This window comes from Chiloscyllium punctatum, chromosome 18, assembly GCF_047496795.1.
Source record: "Chiloscyllium punctatum isolate Juve2018m chromosome 18, sChiPun1.3, whole genome shotgun sequence".
NCBI classification, from domain to species: Eukaryota; Metazoa; Chordata; class Chondrichthyes; order Orectolobiformes; family Hemiscylliidae; genus Chiloscyllium; species Chiloscyllium punctatum.
Window position 1 is genome coordinate 69,247,824 of NC_092756.1, and position 19,340 is coordinate 69,267,163.

Here is a 19,340-nt window from a genome sequence, read left to right on the forward strand (position 1 = left end):
AGGTTATAATTGAACAGGTTTAACTGGAAGCTCCGAAAGCTAGTGCTTCCAATTAAACTTGTTGGACAAAACTTAGTTTTGTGTGATTTTTAACTTGAGGTGTATCATCTAAATAAAAAGCAATTGCAGAGCCCCTGAGCTGCTGAGAAATTTGTGCACAAATTGCAGCTGCATATGTAATAACTAATTAGGTAAGTTAATTGTTTTTTTTGACAAGGAGAATTGAATGCTACCTTAGAAGCTGTTTGCTATTCAAGTGAGACCACACCCTGGAGTACTGGGTACAGTATGGTCACCTTTTTAATAAAGGAAGAAAGTGTCAGCGGTCTCCAGTTTATAACTGTTTGACCTATGTATGCAGTTTCAAATAGGCATGTAATTTTAAAGATCTGGAAAATGAATGTTTCCTATAATTACAGATAGATTCTGTTTTATTGTCCTGTGTTGTTCTGATTTACATACAAATGGACTTGCAAGTACTCCAGAACACAATCCATTTTCAACCCTGGGACTGTCTGTAAATACTTTGCAAGGTAGACAGGCAGGAGGCTGGAAGAACACAGCAAGCCAAGCAGCATCAGGAGGTGGAGATGTCGACGTTTCGGGTGTAACCCTTCTTCAGATGTGGGCGTAGGTGTGGGGAAAAGAGGAGGAGTTGAGGTAGGGTTTAGTGAACACAGGTAGAGAGTATGACCTGGTTGGTCAATGGGAGAAATTAACCCGGCTGATAGCTGGAATGGAATGGAAGGGAGGGGAGGGTTGGGAAGGGAAGGGGAGGGCTGGAAGGGGAGATTTTTTGAATTTGGAGAACTCCATGTTGAGTCCTCCAGGCTGTAGGTCGCCCAGGCGGAAGATGAGTTATTGAATTGAATTTACTGTCATGTGTACTGAGATGCAGTGAAAAGCTTTGTCTTGTGAGCAATACAGGCAAATCACAGACTAAGTAGCATGGATAATAAATAATAGGTAAACGGTCGCAAAAACACAGGTACAGGCGAATGTTAAGCGTTTGCGAGTCCATTCAGTATTCTAACAACTGTAGGGTAGAAACTTTCATAACCGGCTGGTACATGTGTTCAGGCTTCTGTACCTTCTCCCCGATGGTAGAGGTTATAGAAAAACATTGTCAGGGTGGGATGGATCTTTGGGAATGCTGGAGACCTTTCCTTGACAGCGGGCCTGATAGATGGATTCTATAGGTGGGAGGTTGGCCTTTGTGATTGTCTGGGCCGAGTTCACCACTGTCTGTAATATCTTGAATGGTAGAGTTGCCATACCAGGTAGTGATACATCCAGACAGAATGCTCTCAATGACGCACCGATAAAAGTTGGCAAGGGGATTTGCTGTCATGGCAAATTTCCTCAGCTGCCTGAGGAAGGAGAGATGTTGTTGGGCCTTTTGTAACCAGTGCGTCCACTTGAAGAGTCCAAGAAAGCTTGTGGATGACCACTCCCAGGAGCTTGACATTCTCCATTCATTCCATCTCTGTGCTGTTAATGTGTAGGGGGACATGAGTAACATCCCGCCAAAAGTCAATAATGAGTTCCTTGATTTTGCCAGCACTGAGAGCTAGGTTGTTTTCAGTGCACCATTTTTCCAGGTCTTCCACCTCCCATCTCTAGTCTGTTTCGTTGCCATCTGAGATTCAACTGACTATGGTGGTATCATCGGTGAACTTGTAAGTGGGATTTTTGGTGACACAGTCATGGGTATACAGTGAGTACAGTAGGGGGCTGAGTACCCACCCCTGGAGGGCTCCAGTGTTGAGTGTTAGTGAGGATGAAATATTGTCCCCAGTCTTCACTGATTGTGGCCTGTAGGTCAGGAAATGGAGGATCCAGTTGCAGAGAGTGGGGCTTACTCCGAGATCACTAAGTTTAGTGATCGGTCTCTAGGGGATAATAGTGTCGAAAGCTGAACTGTAGTCAATGAGTAAGATTCTTACATAGCTGTTCCTGATGTCAGGATGTTCCAGGGAGGAGTGAAGGGCAAAGTGATATGGCATCTGACATAGATCTGTTTGTCTAATAGGCAGATTGGAGTGGGTTAAGAGTAGTGGGAGGCTGGATCTGGTTAATGCCATGACCAGCCTTTCAAAGCTCTTCATGAGCACTGACATTAGGGCCACAGGGCAGTAGTCATTGAGACCTGCTGCATGAGCCTTCTTAGGGATGATGTTGGCCCTCTTGAAACAGGCAGGGACAATGGCCTACTGCAGGGAGAGGTTGAGGGTGTCTGAGAAGACCTCTGCCAGTTGATCTGTGCTTGCTCTGAGTGCACGGCCTGGTACTCCGTCTGGTCCCATCACTTTCCTTGGATTCACACAAAGGAAAACTGATCTGACCTCTGATGCAGTGACTATTGGGATAGGTTCGTCAGAACTTGTTGGAATAGGTGTTACTTCTCTGCTGAAGTTCTGCTCAAAGTGAGCATAGGAGGCATTGAGATGATCTGGGAGGGATGTATCATTGTCTGCTAGCTTGCACTGTCTCTTTTTAGAATCTGTGATGTCATTCAGTCCTTGCCATAGTCGCTGGGGTCTGTCTGGATCTCTGGTTTGGATTGGTATTGGTCCTTGGCTGTCTTTAATAGCTCTGCGAAGGTCATACTTGGATTTCTTATTTGAATGGGTCTCCTGATCTGAAGATCTCATGCCTTTGTTACTCCAATTTGCAGTCTGATTTGCTGTGACAATGGAGGAGGCCAAGGATGGTCATGTTGGAAAGGGAGTGGTTGGGGGAATTGAAATGGATGGTGACTGGGAGGTCAGGTCAGCTCCTGCAGGTCTGGCTGAGATGCTCAGTGAACTGTTCCCTAAGTTTACGTTGGTCTCCCCAATGTGGCGAAGACCACATCTGGAGGCAGTAAACTGGGTTGTAGGAGAGGCATTGTCTCACCTGGAAGGACTGTTTGGGGCCTTGGACGGAGGTGAGGGGATTGGCGTTCTGGCAGACTTTGCATCATTTCCGATTGCAGGGGAAGGTACCTGGGGTTTGGGAGGGTGGGGGGGAAGTTGGTGGGGAGAGTGATGCAAACCAAGGACTGTCAGAGGGAACTTCCTCTCTGCCTTCCCCAAGGGTTGAGGAGGGGAAGATGTTATTGGGGTAGGGTCTAGTGGGAGTTGGCAGAGTGTTTGAGGGTGATGATTGTACGCGGATACTGGTGGGGTGGTAGGTGAGGACAAGGGGGACTCTTTTTTTTTTCTTTTAGAGAAGGGGGAGTTTAGGGTGGTGCAGTGGAGGGCTGTCTGGATGACTGGGTGGGGAAGAACATCATTCAAATTAGGTGGACATCTGGGATGGTTGAGAGTGGAATGTCTCCTCATCCGAGTGGAAGGATTGGGAGAATGGGATGGAGTTCTTGCAGGATACTGGGTGGGAGTGGTTATGGGAGTCTGTGAGTAAAACTTCCATCTGGCAACTGTTGCCTGGGGTCAAGAAAGGGAAGGGAGTTGTCCTAGATGGGCCAAGTGAATTGTGAGGGTTGGGTGGACGTTGTGGGTGAAGTTGATGAACTGCTCCAAGTCAACCTCGGTGCAGGATACAGCACCACCACCCCCCAGCTGCCAACCGCATCCATTCTTCCCATTGACCAACCAGATTGTACCCTCTACCTGTGTTCACCTACCCCTATTTTGGGCAAAAGATCTTTTCCAATTATCTCGTGTAAAAGTCGGTCTTAGATAACAGATCAACATTGATGAATCAGTGTGTGCTGGTCATCCTGCTTCACTCCACTCCTGGTCTTCAGAATTACCATATTCAAAATTTTTTTTCTTTCAAGATCAACTGGCTTTCTGCTAATTGGTAAGGTATGAATTTTGACAGGCATGAATTTCAGCCCCTCAAAAGTCATATCCATGTAGAGGTTGAACCCATAAATTTAACCTTGAAAAAGTAGTCAAAAAAATTGATGATTACTCGAGTGTGTACAGTAATTGAAACCTACACGACCTGGAGGGGTCTGAGCGAGGTAGATGTGGAGAAAATGTTTCCTTTTTATGGGAGTATCTACAACGAGGGGTCACTATTTTAAAAGCAGAGCATTGTCCATTTAAAACAGATGAAACCGTTTTTGTTTCCTCAGATGGTCATGAGTCTTTGGAGCAATGCTTCTGCCGTCTTGAGGAAAAGAGTGTCTTTGAATCTTTTTATGGCAGAGGTAGGTAGATTTCTGATTAGCAAGAGGGTGAAAGATTTTTGGGATTAGGTAGAAATGTGGAGTTATCAGGTCAGCTGTGATTATTTTTTGTTGTTTGTTGGTGGTGGTGGAGAGGCTTGTTGGACTGAGTATCCCACTCCATCTCCTAATTTGTTTATTTGTAATTAAAGCCTGAGGGCGTGAGACTCCACATGATCATGGTAAATTTTTAAAGCTAGTTTGGTATTAATCAACATTTGCCAAAAGGCTGCTCAGACTTGAAATGACTTTATTTTAGCATTCTGTCCCATGTTTAGTTCTGTCAAGTATATACAGTAACTTGGCAGCATTTGGCACAGGCCATTGGCTAACAAGGAATTTGGGAAGGGTGCGGGTGATGTTCATGAGAGTAGTGTGTGGTGCTGAAGAGCTTATACTCGAAACGTTGATTCTCCTGCTCCTCAGATGCTGCCTGACTGGCTGTGTTTTTCCAGCACCACTCTAATCTCGACTCTGATCTCCAGCATCTGCAGTCCTCACTTTCTCCCAGGTGATGTTCGTGAGACACCAGCTGTAGCTATGGGAAGAGTTGTGTAGTGTTGAACAGCGAGAAGAAGCTACCCAGGTAGAAACTGACACGAGAGTTATCTACAGTCCATTGTGGGAAAGGGAGGAAAGTAACAAATATTGTAAGCAATAAGAGAAACATTGAGGTTGTAATGGGCAATTCAGCACAGATTGAGAGAGTAGTTTGGGTTATAAGATGTCCACTACCAAGAGTCCATTTGAGCCATCTGGTTGCGAAACATTAGCTTGCTTTCCTTCCATGAATGCTGTCTAACCTGCTGTGATCTCCAGCATTTGTTGTTTTCAGTACAGGTTCCAACATCTGCAGTAATTTGCTCCTGCATAGTGTTTTAGCCTGTCTTGTTTCAGGGATCTCACTAAGTAGGTAGAATGTGTTTGAATATTTAAACCCATAAATATTACTTAAATTGGGATACTGTCCTTGTTAGAGATTTGTTTTTTGTCCTTTGGTCACCTCTTTTACAGTGTAACTACTGGTTACCTTCTGACTGTGCTTTTTTAATCTGTTCACTCACTTTGAAAAGTTAATTTTGTCAAGAGTAGATATTTGTTGCTGTTTGAAAATAAAATGAGCCAAAGATTCTGAAACTCTTTCGAACTGGTGAGGCTTTAACAGAATGCTATTCAGAATCCTTGGTCGAGGTGGTGATACAGTCGTTGCCTGAAAGAGGCATTGACCTTGGAAACCTGTCGTCCTGCTCACCGCTGAGTCAGCCATGTATATGGGTGGCTGCAGCTTCATCCTGCTAGGAAGGAGTGGCTCTGAAGCTTGCCAGCCGTGAATTTTGTGTTTGTATTTTTTTGATGTTAATATACCTGTGATATTTTGTTTCCCTTGAGTTACTCAGCAGTACGATGTAGGTGACCTTCAATACTTAGAAACCCTGGCCAGTCCTGTAGGGTTGGCAACTCCAGTGGGGCTGGAGTCACACAGGGCTGGGTGGCATGTTTGGGTTAGTGTCAGAGGTAGAGCTTGGACAGGATTATTTCTGCATCTGAGAGTTGCGTATGGACTGGGGAGTAGAGGTGCAGTATCTCCTAATATTGAAGGTTGTTAATTACCCTGGTTGTCATCACTAGACTGACTGACTGACTGAATTCACACCTATTGTCAGGTTTGATGTTACCCTTCAAGAATCCCTGTATTTGCAGGCACCACATGTCCATACCGACCTGATTTCTTGATCAACACAATTGTAGGTTTATCATCAAAGTAAACTTGTTCAATGAATAAACAATATTCAGTTTACATACAGTTAGTAATGTAGCATAAGTGCTTATCCCTCTAAATATCCACAAACCATCGTTGTAAATGAGTACCTCAACTCTGATTTATCCGCAAAGATTGGCTAAAGTGTTTATTTTTCAAAAGGTTACTCTAGAAGGCAAAAGATAAAATGTGGATTGTTCTGAAGTCTGTCACTAATGTTCTGCAGCATGTGGTCAAGTCACTAATCACATAATGGTCTCTGGCAGCTTTGCAGGCACAGCCTGCTCAGGGAATATAATAAAGGTCAGATCTTTCAGAAGAACAAGTTTCAGCTTGAACAAGAATTAGAGAATCCCTCCAGTCTGGAAGCAGGCCATTGAGTCCACACTGGCCCTTTGAAGAGCATCCCACCCACACTCCTCCTGTAATCTTACATTTCTCATTGCTAATCTACCTAACCTATATATCCCTGGACATGATGGGCAATTTAGCATGGCCAGTCCACCTAGCCCACGCAGCTTTGGATTATGGGAGGAAACTGGAACATCCAGAGGAAACCTACGCAGACACTGGGAGAATGTGCAACCTTCACACAGTTACCTGAAATTAGTATTGAACCTGGGTCCCTGGTGTGATGAAGCTACAGTGTTAACCAGTGAGCCACCCTACCACCCCATAAATTCTAGGCCTTACTGTTTTGGAACAGGAGAGATCAACTGGGTAGCTTTTCATGGCTGGCCCCTTGACTCTAAACTAATCCCTAGATACCAAAACACACTCCAACTAGTCTCAAATAGTCCCAGCACGGGTCTATAGCAAAGCAAGCAGTTTTTATCAGTCATGTGATTATCAGAAGTCTCGTTATATCAAAAATTTCCATCGTGACCTTTTTGAAGAAACATTCCTACTAGTTTTAGAAAAATTTAAAATCATTTTTTTCCACAATTCTTAAATTTGAATCCTTCGTGAAATATTGAATGTGACCCATCTTTTTGAATTTTAGTCTGTGGGCATGATGTGGTGGTGCTGGTGTTGGACTAGGGTGGACAAAGTCATAAACCACACGACACCGGGGTTATAGCCCAACAGGTTTGTTTGAAACTGCAGGCTTTTGGAGTCCCTGCCCTGCTCCTTCCTCAGGTCTGTAGATGGGCAGAAAAGTATGGTTTTATTTAGGGCCTCCAAAATCGGGGAGGCCTGACCCCAGCTTCTTTACACTTGAAATCTCCCTGCTCATCAGTGCCCCCAGCCCACCCAAGGATCTCGCTGGGTTGTCTCATTTTAATTTCTGCTGCCGAGGAAGAATGATCAGGGTTTGAATAGATTTTTTTTTTAATCCCTACCGTGCAGATGTAAAGATTTATTAGAATGGTCCAGATAATTAATGTTATAAACATGGTGGAGACACCTGAAAAGCTCCATAGTGCAGGAAAGGTTTCCCTGTGGCTGATAATGAGGGGGCTTGGGCTGAATGTGATGAAGTGAAGGAACATTGTGATGCAGCGTGATGTCATGATCTTGGAGGGAGGGAAGCAGGTACAAAACAGCTCAAATACTTGCAGAAGGAAAGAATTGGGCGATGTCTGTCTGGTAAGGATTGGATCAAAAGCTCTGTCAGGATGAAGATGGCACAAGTGTGATGGCTTTGGTGCTCACCTGCTTGGTTATTTTGAGGAGAGACTACTTGTGGGAGGTGGCAATTGGAAAGAAATTTCCCCAATTAGCCCAAGATGGGGAACTCTCCTTTCATCTGTGATCGACTGGGTCTAATGGGCACTGACCATTTGAGGTGTTTGGTTGGGAGGTGGAGCAGGGAAGTGGCAGAATCCATGAGGCAGTGACAGGTGAGCACCCTGGAGATGTAAGAGAGCAAGGACCCTGATGATGGGGTGAGCCAATGCCTTGGCAGGGGTGAATACCAGGTAGGGATGATGTTTATAACTATTTCACTACATAGTCCATGTTCCTTGCTGTGACTGACTAATTATGTCACAAAATCAGAATTGTTAAGGTGCAGAAAGAGGCCATTCGGCTCAAAAAATAACCTTCAGCCATCACACTCTATCAGCCACTAAGCCAATGTTGGACCGTCTTCAGCAATATCCTATGCAAGACCTTGACAGCAGTCCTGCCAAGATCCAGGTAGATTGGGCGACGCAGTGGCATAGTGGTTAGCACTGCTGCCTCACAGCGCCAGAGACCCAGGTTCAATTCCCACTTCAAACGACTCTTGGTGTGGAGTTTGCACATTCTCCCCATGTCTGCGTGGGTTTCCTCCAGGTGCTCCGGTTTCCTCCCACAGTCCAAAGATGTGCAAGTTAGGTGAGTTGGCCATGCTAAATTGCCCATAATGTTAGATGAAGGGGTAAATGTAGGGGAATGGGTCTGGGTGGGTTGCGCTTTGGTGGGTCGGTGTGGACTTGTTGGGCCACAGGGCCTGTTTCCACGTTGTAAGTAATCTAATCATAAAAGAAATTACATCCACTGCAATCTACCCATACACCAATCTAGTCACCATCTCTCAAAATTCAATCCAACCTGTCAGATGTGATCTCCTCTGACAATGTCATGCTTACTAAGATTTTAGTTAGGCCAGATTTGGAGTATTGTGTGCAGTTCTGGTCACCACACTGTGGAAGGATATGGAGGCTTTGAAGAGGTTGCAAAAGAGATTTACCAGGATGTGGCCTGATTGGAGTGGAGAGTTTGGAAAAACAAACCAAGTTTATCCAAGATTGTTGGAGGGCTGAGGGACAATCTTGTGATGGAAGTATATAAAACTGAGAGATATGGATAGGGTGGATACATGGAGCCTTTTCTTTTCCCCAGGGTGAAAATGTCACACATTTAAGGGGGTGCAGGTTTGTGTGAGTGGCAAGTTTAACGGAGATTGACAGGTTGATAGGTGGCCTAGAATGCATTGCCAGGAGAGTTGGTAGAAGCAGATATAATAGCAACGTTTAAGAGGTGTTTAGACAGACTCATGAACAGGCAGGGGGGATTAGTTGAGATTGGCATTGTGGTCAGCTTGGATGTGGTTAGCCAAAGGACCCGATGGGCTGTGCTGTCTTGCATGGGCCCCATTTTTTTCTCAGCTTATCCTCTTGCTCCTTCCTACCAAGCTGCCCTTTGAATTTTGCTCTATTGTTCCTGCAAATGTTTTCTCAAGACCTCTGTTTGCTTTCCCAAGTTGTAAAGCAACCCCTTGCAATTTCAGTATGCCTCAAGGGCTTCTGGGTTTCGAAGGCCTTGGCGTTTACTTTTAAGTTTCTCTTTTTTAAAATTTTCCTTTATCTAATCCTGTACATTCCTCCATATTGAAGGTTCTCTGGAATTTTTGGTCCCAGCCTTCACCTTGGCAGGAGCCTGCAAACCTGCTCTGCACTCTGATTCTATTTTGAAAGATGTCCACTCAGTTTTTTCCCACAGGTACCTCCTCCCAGTTCACTTTGGTCGGATCCTGTCTTGTCTTATTAAAATCTGTCTCTGTGTGTCTCCCTTTTGCAATACTCTCAGTATTCCTTGCATTAAAATAAATTCCATCCAACTTTGCCAAGCTCCCATATGCTTGAACTTGATAATATACACTGCTGGCCCAACTGAGTTTTGTTTTCATCGACATTTATCTGTGCATTGCCAACTATTGTACTAGTCATCGTACCTCTGTATGTATCCCATTTCCCAACATATTAATTACCCGATACTGTCACCAGTATGCTATGCACCCTTGCTGGTTCCATTTCAACCCTTTGGACTTGAGACAGTGAGACCTGAACAGAAGCGGAACCAGTGCTCCAGGAATTTAAAGCCTTCGCTCCTATTCCACTCCAACTCTTCAGTTACGCATTCATCTGCTGTATTGGCCTACTCCACATTTACTGTCCAGAGATTACAACCTTTTTACCCAGCTTTTCAATCTGCAACCTCACTCCCTAAAGTTTTGTTCTACACCTCCTGACTGTTTGCTTGTTTGACATTGGGTATGCCCTGCAGCTGTAGAGTGCCATTGTTCATTCTGGCCTCAGGCTCCAACACATCAACCCAGGGTCATGTCTGTAATCAGAGAAATGTCTGTCCTTTCCCTGCTTACTGCTATATTTACTATTCATTTCTATTCTCAATATCTCTGTCTGCCGATGTGTCTCTGTGTTCCCCCACCCTCTCAAAGATGAGGAAGTGGGGCTATTCGCATTCTCTAGAGAAACTGTAGCTCTCCTGTTTTCAAAAGATGTTTTCAGAGTCATGGAGGTGTACGGAGTTGAGAATATGGTGCTGGAAAAGCACAGCTGGTCAGGCAGCATCTGAGGAGCAGGAGAATAGACGTTGCAGGTGTAAGCCCTTAGTATGGCCTAACTTGTCCATTCTGACCAGGTTTCCTAAACTGAACTAGTCCCGTTTGCCTATGTTTGGCCCATGTTTCTCTAAACATTTCTGTCTGTGTACTTGTCCAAATGTTTTTTAAATGTTATAATTGTACTCTCCTCTACCACTTCCTCTGGCAGCTCATTCTGTACATTCACTGCCTGTTTTGTGAAAAGATTGTCCCTTGGGTCCCTTTTAAATCTTTCTCCTCTCACCTAAAACCTCTAGTTTTGGGCTCCTATACCCTTGGGAAAAGGTCTTGGCTATTCACCCTATCTATGCCCTGCATGATTTTATAAACCTCAGCCTCATACACACCAGGGAAAAAACCCAGCCTATTCAGCCACTACTTAAATTCAAACCTTCCAGTCTCTGTTTCTAAATGAGATGCTCTCTTGGGCTTTCCCAATTACCAGCTTGCTTACCTTCCGCCTATTTTCTCCCTGACTGCAGTCCCTTTAACTGCAAAGTGACCACGTCTTGAAAGCATGCTCTCTTTGTAACTCTGCCTAGCAGACACACTGCAGTGCCAGGTGACATTTCCTGCAGATGTGGTCATCCAGACTGCTGGGAGTAATCAAAGATTTCTGACATAGTGTCCTACGGGACTGAGCTCCCATATCATACCTTTTTGTTTCAAAAAAAACCTCTTTTCTGAAATTTAGGTAGAATAGAAAATTCTGTCCTTTTAAAAGGAAGCTGAAACTCTTAGTGCAACTTTCATGTGGGCAAACACAACATCCCCTAATGAGTTCACTATTTGGCACTGTTGTCACTTTCTTCAGCCTCATTAATTTTTGGTGGGGTTTCTGTTAGGGTTTAGCTGCTACTCAATATGGGTTTAGCTGTAGGCTTTTGTTAGGAAGCTCTGGTGCTGCTGTTATCACTCCTGATATCATGTGACAAAAGAACAAAGAAAATTTACAGCCCAGGAACAGGCCCTGCAGCCTCCAAGCCAGTGCCGATCCAAATCCACTGTCTAAAATTGTCATCCAATTCCTTAAAGGTTGAGCCTGTTCAACCTTTCATTATTGAAGATGAAAGGTGATCCTTTTATGGTTTTGATAAAACCCTGATTGGACTTCGACAGAGTAGATGCAGGACAGATACTCCTCTTGTTGGAGAGACATGGATAAAGGGACACGGCTTTTTAAAAACAATGGTAATTTTAGATTCACTGTTAATTTTGTTCCTATCTCCATGGGTACTTAGACCTACTGAGATTCTCAAGCATTCTGTTGTTTGATCTCACTCCGGTTCTTTTTTTTTAATTCCTCAAGGATAAGGACTATCAGGCAGAGATTGAAAATACAATGAGAAGTTTCTTTTTTCTTCTTCCCCTTTCTGGGTTTTGGCAGAGAGCTGTGGAGACCGGGTGGAATCTAATAGGGATCTGAGTGACATGGCCTCAGGAGGGATTTGTGGCAGTATCCGATGAAAAATCCAGGGAGGTCTATCTTGGATATCGGGAGCACCTCTCAATTTGTGAATATTTTCAGTTAACCTGCCCAGATCTGTTACGACACATATCTCTGGAGAAAGATCTTCTATGCTTTCAGTGAGTGGAACATCTCTGATCCACTTACAGGACACTTCTGCATTTCAATGCTGCACCAGCAACATCCTGGTGAATCTCCTCTGCCCCCTATCCAGTGTGATCATGTCCTTCCAATAGTATGGTGATCAGAACTACACACACTATTCCATCTGGGGCCGAAGCAATGTTGTTTATTAATTTACTCCTAAATTCTACCCCCTGGCTAATGAAGGTTGGTGGATGGTTGTGATTAGAAGCCTATGATCAGCAGGGTACCACAAGGATTGGTGGTGGGACCCTTGCTGCTGTTGTGTACATTTAGCAGCTTGGATGTGAATGTCGAAGTATAATTCATCCGTTTGCAGATGCCATGTAAATTGGTGCTGTTGGTAGTGCGGAGAATGGTCTCAGGTTACAGTCTCTAGATCAGCTGGTAAATGGTGCAGAGTAACTGCAGATGAAATTTAATCCTGATAAGTGCAAGATGTTGTAGTTTTGGAGGTCTAATAAGGGAACCATTTTGGGTTCAGTTTGCCAACTTACCTTGGATCCTGTGGACTGTTAGCGTTTTGGTCTATATTCCATGTGGGATGTTGTCAGAGGCCTTACTGAAGTCCATATAAACCATGTAAACTACGCTACCGTGATTAATCTATTTAGGGCAGTGATTAGCACGGCATCCTCACAGCACCAGGGACCCAGGTTCAATTCCAGCCTCAGGTGACTGTGCAAACTCTATGCAGACATTCTCCCTGTGTCTGTGTGGGTTTCTGCCGGGTGCTCCCGCTTGCTCCCACAATCCAAAGATGTGCAGGTTAGTTGAATTGGCCATGCTAGAATTGTCTGTAGCGTTCAGGGATGTGTAGGTTAGGTGCATTAGTCAGGGGTAAATGTAGAGTAATAGATCTGAGTGGGATACTCTTCAGAGGGTCGGTGCAGATTTGTCCAGCCGAATGGTCTGTTTCCACACTGTAGGGATTCTATGATTCTAGTTTGTTCTGCTATAACCAGTTCGTTTTCAAGCCGATTTTAAATTAGAAAACTCTGTTCTTGTAATCTTACCATGGTTTTTTTAGGCTTGAAACCACCTTAATGTAGTAATTTACAGGAATTTTATTACAGTTTATCAGCATCTAGTGGTCAGATTGGAGCACCATTAAAGGAATTCATAGAACATAGAACAGTACAGCACAGAACAGGCCCTTCAGCCCACGATGTTGTGCCGACCATTAATCCTCATGTATGCATCCTCAAATTTCTGTGACCATATGCATGTCCAGCAGTCTCTTAAATATCCCCAATGACCTTGCTTCCACAACTGCTGCTGGCAATGCATTCCATGCTCTCTCAACTCTGTGTTAAGAACCCGCTTCTGACAAGGAAACGCTCTCCTTTAAAAAATAAGGAGATATGACTTCAGCTTTAAAATGTGAAGTACATCAATGCGCCATCATTGGAGGCAGTTATTATTGTGGTGATTCACCTGACATTATGATGTTGCAACCACAGAGACATTGTTGAGTGAAGGGCGGGATTGGCAGCTTAACGTTCCAAGATATTGATGTTTTAGCCGAGACTGGAAGCAACAAAAAGAGGTGGGGAAGAGTTGCATTTCTGGTTATTGAGCATATCACAGCTGTGTTAAGCAAGGACATGCTGGGGAATCTTGCAGTGAGGCATTATAGGTAGTGCTCAGGAATGGGAAGGATGCAATCACAATGCTGGTATTGTACTACGGACCTCCCAGCTGCCAGTGGGAGATCGAGGAAGGGATGCATCAGATTCTGGAAAGATGTGAAATACCAAGGTGGTTGTGGTGAGTGATTTTTAACTTTTCCCCATGTTGACTGGGACTCCCTTCATGCTGGGGGTTTGGGTGGGGAGCAATTTGTTAGATGTGTCCAGGAGAGTTTTTTAAAAAATAGTATGTGGATAGTCCAACGAGGGAGGGTGCCATACTGGACCTGGTATGGGAAATGAGCCTGGCCAGGTGATTGAAGTTTCAATGGGGGAGAGTTTTGGGAGTAGTGACCATCTTTCCATATGTTTTCATATTCTTATGGAGAAACACCAAAAGTGGACCTGAAATGAAGGTGTTAAATCGGGGGAAGGCCAACTATAATAGAATTGGGCAAGAATTGGAGAATGTGAATTGGGAGTGGCATTTTGAAGGTAAAGCCACATTTGACGTGGAAGTCTTTTAAGGACCAGTTGATTATAGTGCAGGACAGGCACGTTCCTGTGAAAATGAAGGACTGGAATGGCAGGATTCAGGAACCTTTATTTGACAGGAGAAATGATCAGCTTAGTCAAAAAAAAGAAGCATTTTGAAGGTCTAGACAACTTAAAAACAGATGAAATCTTTGAAGAATATAGAGAATGTAGGAAAGAGTTCAAATGAGAAGCTAGGAGGGCTAAAAAGGACTGTGAAATGTCCCTGGCTAGTAGTGTTAAGGAGAATCCCAAGACATTTTATACATGTATTAGGAGTAAGGGAATAGCTAAGGAAAGAGTAGGTCCACTCAGGGATAAAGGAGAGCGGTTATATGTGGAGCCAGAGGGATTGGGTACGATCCTTAAAGAATACTTTAACTTTGGTAATTCACCAAAGAGTGTGATGTGTAGGACTTTGAGGTTAGGGAAAGGTGTGTAAATACTCAGGCAGGTCAACATAATCAAGGAGAAAGTGTTGGGGAACTTGAAATACAAGGTAAACAAGTTCCCAGGGCCAGGTGGGATCTCTCACAGGATACTGTGGGAGACAAAGAAGAAACTAGCTGGGCCTGAACAGATATCTTTGTATCCTTTGGCTTCAGTGAGATTTCAGAGGGCTAGAGCATGGCCGATTGTACCTTTGTTTAGGAAAGGAAACAGAGATAATCGAGGTAATTACAGACTGGTGAGCCTGATATCAGTGGTTGGGGAAGCTGTTGGCATAGGAGGATTTATTCTTATTTGGAAGCAAATAGACTTGTTGGCGATAGGCAGCATGAGTTTGTGCAGAAAGATCATGTCTCGCCAACTTCATTGACTTTTGTTTTGAAGAGTTACAAGAATGATTTGAGGGGAGGGCAGTGAATGTGGTCTACATACACTTTAGTAATGCATTTGATAAGGCACCTCATGGTAGATTGATACAGAAGATAGAGTCTCATGGGAACTGGGGTGAGCTAGCTAGATGGTTACAAAACTACCTTGGCAGTACAAGACAGAGCAGCGGTGTTAGAGTGCTCTTCAGAATGAAGATCAGTAACTCGTGTTGTGCAAGGATCCGAGTGTATAGGTCCACGTAGCGCCGAAAGTGGCAATACAGGTAGATAAGGTGGTCAAGAATGCATACCTTCATTGGCCAGGGCATTGAGGATAAAAGTTGGAAAGTTATGTACCAGTTGTACAAAACTTCAGTAAGGCCACATTTGGACTATTACATGCAGTTCTGGTGGCTGCACTACCAGGAGAATGTGGATGTTTTGAAGAGGGTGCAGAGAAGGAGTACCAGGATGTTGACTGCTCTGGAGGGCTTTAGTTATGAGGGGAGGTTGGATAAACTCTGATTTTGTTTTCAGTGGCAAGACAGAGACTGAGGGGTGACCTAGAGAGTCTACAAAACTGAAAGGCACAGAGAGGGTGGATAGTCAGAGGCTTTTTCCCAGGATGGAAAGGTCAACAATAAGGGGGCACAGGTTTAAGGGGAGTGAGGGAAAGTGTTGCTCAGAGGGTGGTGGATACCTGGAATGCACTGTCCGTGGAGGTGGTGGAAGCAGGCACATTAGCAACATTTAGGGTGTATTTTCATAGACAGGTAAAAGGGAGACAAACAGAGGGATGGATATCATGCATGGGCAATAAGTAGTGTGTCTAAATAAGGGTGAGATTTTGTGCATGCTTGGTGGACTGAGGGGCCTGTTGTTGTGCTGTGTTGTACTGTATTGAAGCATTTAAACATTTGAAGATGTTTTGAGTGCAACATTCCCGTTCTATCAGCTTGTGCTTGCTTCAGCAGCACGTCGACTAAAGTTGGAATGATATAGAGAAGGTTATCATGGCTCCTGCACAAGGATGACCCACACACATTTATAAAGTGTTCTTCCTGTGTTGGCATTGATGTAACGTCAGCCCCCAGGCGCCCCTCGCTAGGGGTGTTGGATTCACATGAGGGAGCTGCCCAACCAGATGGACCAATGGGCTGAGAAGTGGTAGATGGAGTTTAATTCAGATAAATGCGAGGTGCTGCATTTTGGGAAAGCAAATCTTAGCAGGACTTATACACTTAATGGTAATGTCCGAGGGAGTGGTCAGAGTATTGAGTACAGGAGTTGGGAAGGTCATGTTGCTGCTGTACAGGACATTGGTTAGGCCACTGTTGGAATATTGTGTGCATTTCTGCTCTCCTTCCTGTTGGAACGATGTTGTGAAACTTGAACGGGTTCAGAAAAGATTTACAAGAATGTTATCAGGGTTGGAGGATCTGAGCTATAGGGAGCGGCTGAACAGGCTGGGGCTGTTTTCCCTGGAGCGTCGGAGGCTGAGGGGTGAGGCAAAGTCTTTTCCCTGGAGTCGGGGAGTCCAGAGCAAGAGGGCATAGGTTTAGGGTGAGAGGGGAAAGATATAAAAGAGACCCAAGGGGTAACCTTTTCACGCAGAGGGTGGTATGTGTATGGAATGAGCTGCCAGAGGAAGTGGAGGCTGGTACAATTGCAACATTTGAAAGGCATCTGGATGGGTATATGGATAGGAAGGGTTTGGAGGGATATGGGCCGGGTGCTGGCAGGTGGAACTAGATTGGATTGGGATATCTGGTCAGCATGGACGGGTTGGACTGAAGGGTCTGTTTCCATGCTGTACATCTCTATGACTCTCTAAATGGATGAAAAGGGAAGCCTGATCTATTGTTTGGGAGGTTATTTTTAAAAACAGACTTCACAAAATGTATATAACAACAACTAAACTAAGGTGAGCAAGTTTCTGATTGAGATTTGCAGTGCAATTTTAATTTTCCTGCTTTTTAAAAATTCTCCAGGTTCCACAAGAGTGCTTCATCTCTGGCTGCTAGCCCCAGAGACACTGGCAGTCATTATTAAACCTGAAATACCTCAGCTGCAGATCAGATTGTTTGCTTATCATCCATGTTGAAGTGAGTGTGAGTGGTCCTGCTCCTGATGTCTCCTAGACGGGGGACTGCTGCAGGCTTCGCTGGACAGTGGCTCTGAACATGGGGGTATCTGCACAGGTGGGAGATTTGTGGGTGGGCTGGATTTGTATCTCTGTGCGCTTGTTCCTGAGGCCACTATCATCGACATCACCACCTTTTCAAGGACAATTCGGGACAGGCAAAAAATGCTAGCCAGCCAGCGACACCCATTCCCCAGCAAAAACTGAGGGGACGACACCAAACATGAGCCAAGCGTGGGTGTGTCAGGGATTATTCCTGAAGCCTGCAAAGCTGATACGATCCAATCCATATTTCTGGAATTACTGTATGAAAGTTAGGAGAAAAGCTTTCTTTCCTTCCCTAGATTTACATGTAGCGCTAGCTGCATTATCTATGAAATGAAGATGTCTTTTAGTTTTCATCTTAGAGTCAGCTTTAGTAATTTGGTGTGTTTGCCCATTGCCAGAGCACAGCTGGGATGATGATGACGAATCCTTTAATAATACATTCAAGGTACAGGGAGTGAGGAGAAAAAAAACACAGAAATTGCTAGCAGAACTCAGCAGGTCTAGCAGCATCTGTAACAAGAAAGCAGTGTTAACACTGAGTCTTGGTGACTCTTTGATTAGATTCCCTACAGTGTGGAAACAGGCCCTTCGGCCCAACCAGTCCACACAGACTCTCCGAAGAGCAACCCATCCAGACCCATTTCCCCACTGAATGATGCACCTAACACTATGGGCAATTTAGCACGGCCAGTTCACCTGCCCTGCACATCTTTGGACTGTGGGAGGAAACCGGAGCACCCGGAGGAAACCCACGCAGACACTGGGAGAATGTGCAAACTCCACACAGACAGTCACCCAAGGCTGGAATCGAACCTGGGACCCTGGTGCTGTGAAGCAGCAGTGCTAACCACTGAGCCACCGTGCCACCCCGGTTTGATGAAAAGATCAATGAGTGGGACTAGTTGGCTTGTTCTTAGAGAACCTGCATTGGCTCAGCTCTGCAGACTCCAGCACTGGTTTGTTTGACGCATTCACATGCATATTGATGTCTAGCTCGGGATTGGCATTGTCTTCTCACAGTGGCTTCAGGAGTGGGGTTGTGGAGCTACGTTTCTGGTTCATGTTAGTGTGGAGGTTTTGCGTTTGTGTTTGAGCTTGCTGTTTGGTAGGTTCCCATCGAACCTTCCATTGGGTAGGTCTGGGCTTGGCCAAACTGCCCCATAGCCATTACATAGTCTCCACTTGAATTCCAGCTGGGATCGCTAGTAGATAATGTTGAAGTACAAAATTATTCATGGTGACAGCGATGCTGAAACAATTCTGTGCTGCTGCTTCCAGCTTCTTTGTTTTGCCAGTTATCTTGAATCAGAATCCTCTGGTTCCTGACCATTAAGTCCTTTGAAACTGTTTCTCCCTATTGAATCTTTCACTTGTAATTTTAAACTTTATCTGATCTTTGCTCCTGTTCCCTCAACCAACTTATTGCATGAAGGAGCTCTCGTTGAAATCATGTAGTTTAGTACAATGTGGAGATTAAGTTTCGATCAAGAGTGCCTCTTGAAAGTGGAGTCGCAGGTAGACAGGATAGTGAAGATGTTGTTTGGTATGGTTTTTTTATTGGTCGGTGCATTGAGTGTAGGAGTTGGGAGGTCATGTTACAGTTGTACAGGCCATTGGTGAGGCCACTTTTGGAATACTGTGCGCAATTCTGGTCTCCCAGCTGTAGGAGAGATGTGAAACTTGAAAGGGTTCAGAAAAGAGTTACAACAATGTCACCAGGGTTGGAGGGTTTGGCCTACAGGGAGAGGCTGAATAGGTTGGGGCTGTTTTCCCTGGAGCATCAGAGAGGCTGAGGGTTGACCTTATAGAAGTTTATAAAATCATGAGAGGCATGGATAGGGTAAATAGATAAGCTCCACTCTGCAGGCACCCTACCTCTATTCCTGATGAAGGGCTTTTGCCCGAAACGTCGGTTTTCCTGCTCCTCGGATGCTGCCTGACCTGCTGTGCTTTTCCAGCACCACTTTAATCTAGACTCTGGTTTCCAGCATCTGCAGTCCTTGTTTTTACCTAAATAAACAAGGTCTTTTCCCTGGGATGGGAAAGTCCAAAACTCGAGGAAGTAGGTTTTGAATCATAGAATCCCTACAGGGAGCAAACAGGCCATTTGGCCCAACCAGTCCACACCAACCCTCTGAAGAGGAACCCACCCAGATCCATTACCCTGCCCTACACTTACCCCAGACTAGTGCACCTAACTCTCTCAGCCCTGAACACTATGGGCAATTTAGCATGGCCAATTCACCTAACCTGTGCATCTCTGGACTGTGGGAAGGAAACCC

General features: G+C 44.8%; 1 protein-coding gene and 1 non-coding gene across 6 annotated transcripts in view; both read left to right on the top strand.

The window, feature by feature from the left end:
• The window catches only part of LOC140489171 (beta-1,4-mannosyl-glycoprotein 4-beta-N-acetylglucosaminyltransferase-like), a 60,069-nt gene that overhangs the window by 35,101 nt on the left and 5,628 nt on the right, over positions 1–19,340 (top strand). For 2 of the 5 annotated variants that reach the window (XM_072588415.1, XM_072588412.1), the window contains exon 2: positions 4,088–4,162. The exons of 2 other annotated variants lie outside the window; for them this stretch is intronic. Coding sequence is in view for 1 of the 3 variants with exons in the window: in XM_072588410.1 (XP_072444511.1) it covers positions 13,557–13,654 (98 nt within the window). In the remaining 2 variants the exon portion in view is untranslated. Of the gene's footprint in view, positions 1–4,087; positions 4,163–13,532; positions 13,655–19,340 lie in introns of those variants that run through there. One more of the 5 variants, XM_072588410.1, reaches the window with a different exon arrangement.
• On the top strand, positions 15,826–15,934 carry LOC140489497 (U6 spliceosomal RNA). The gene has a single exon (XR_011963174.1). It is a non-coding gene; the product is annotated as a U6 spliceosomal RNA (small nuclear RNA).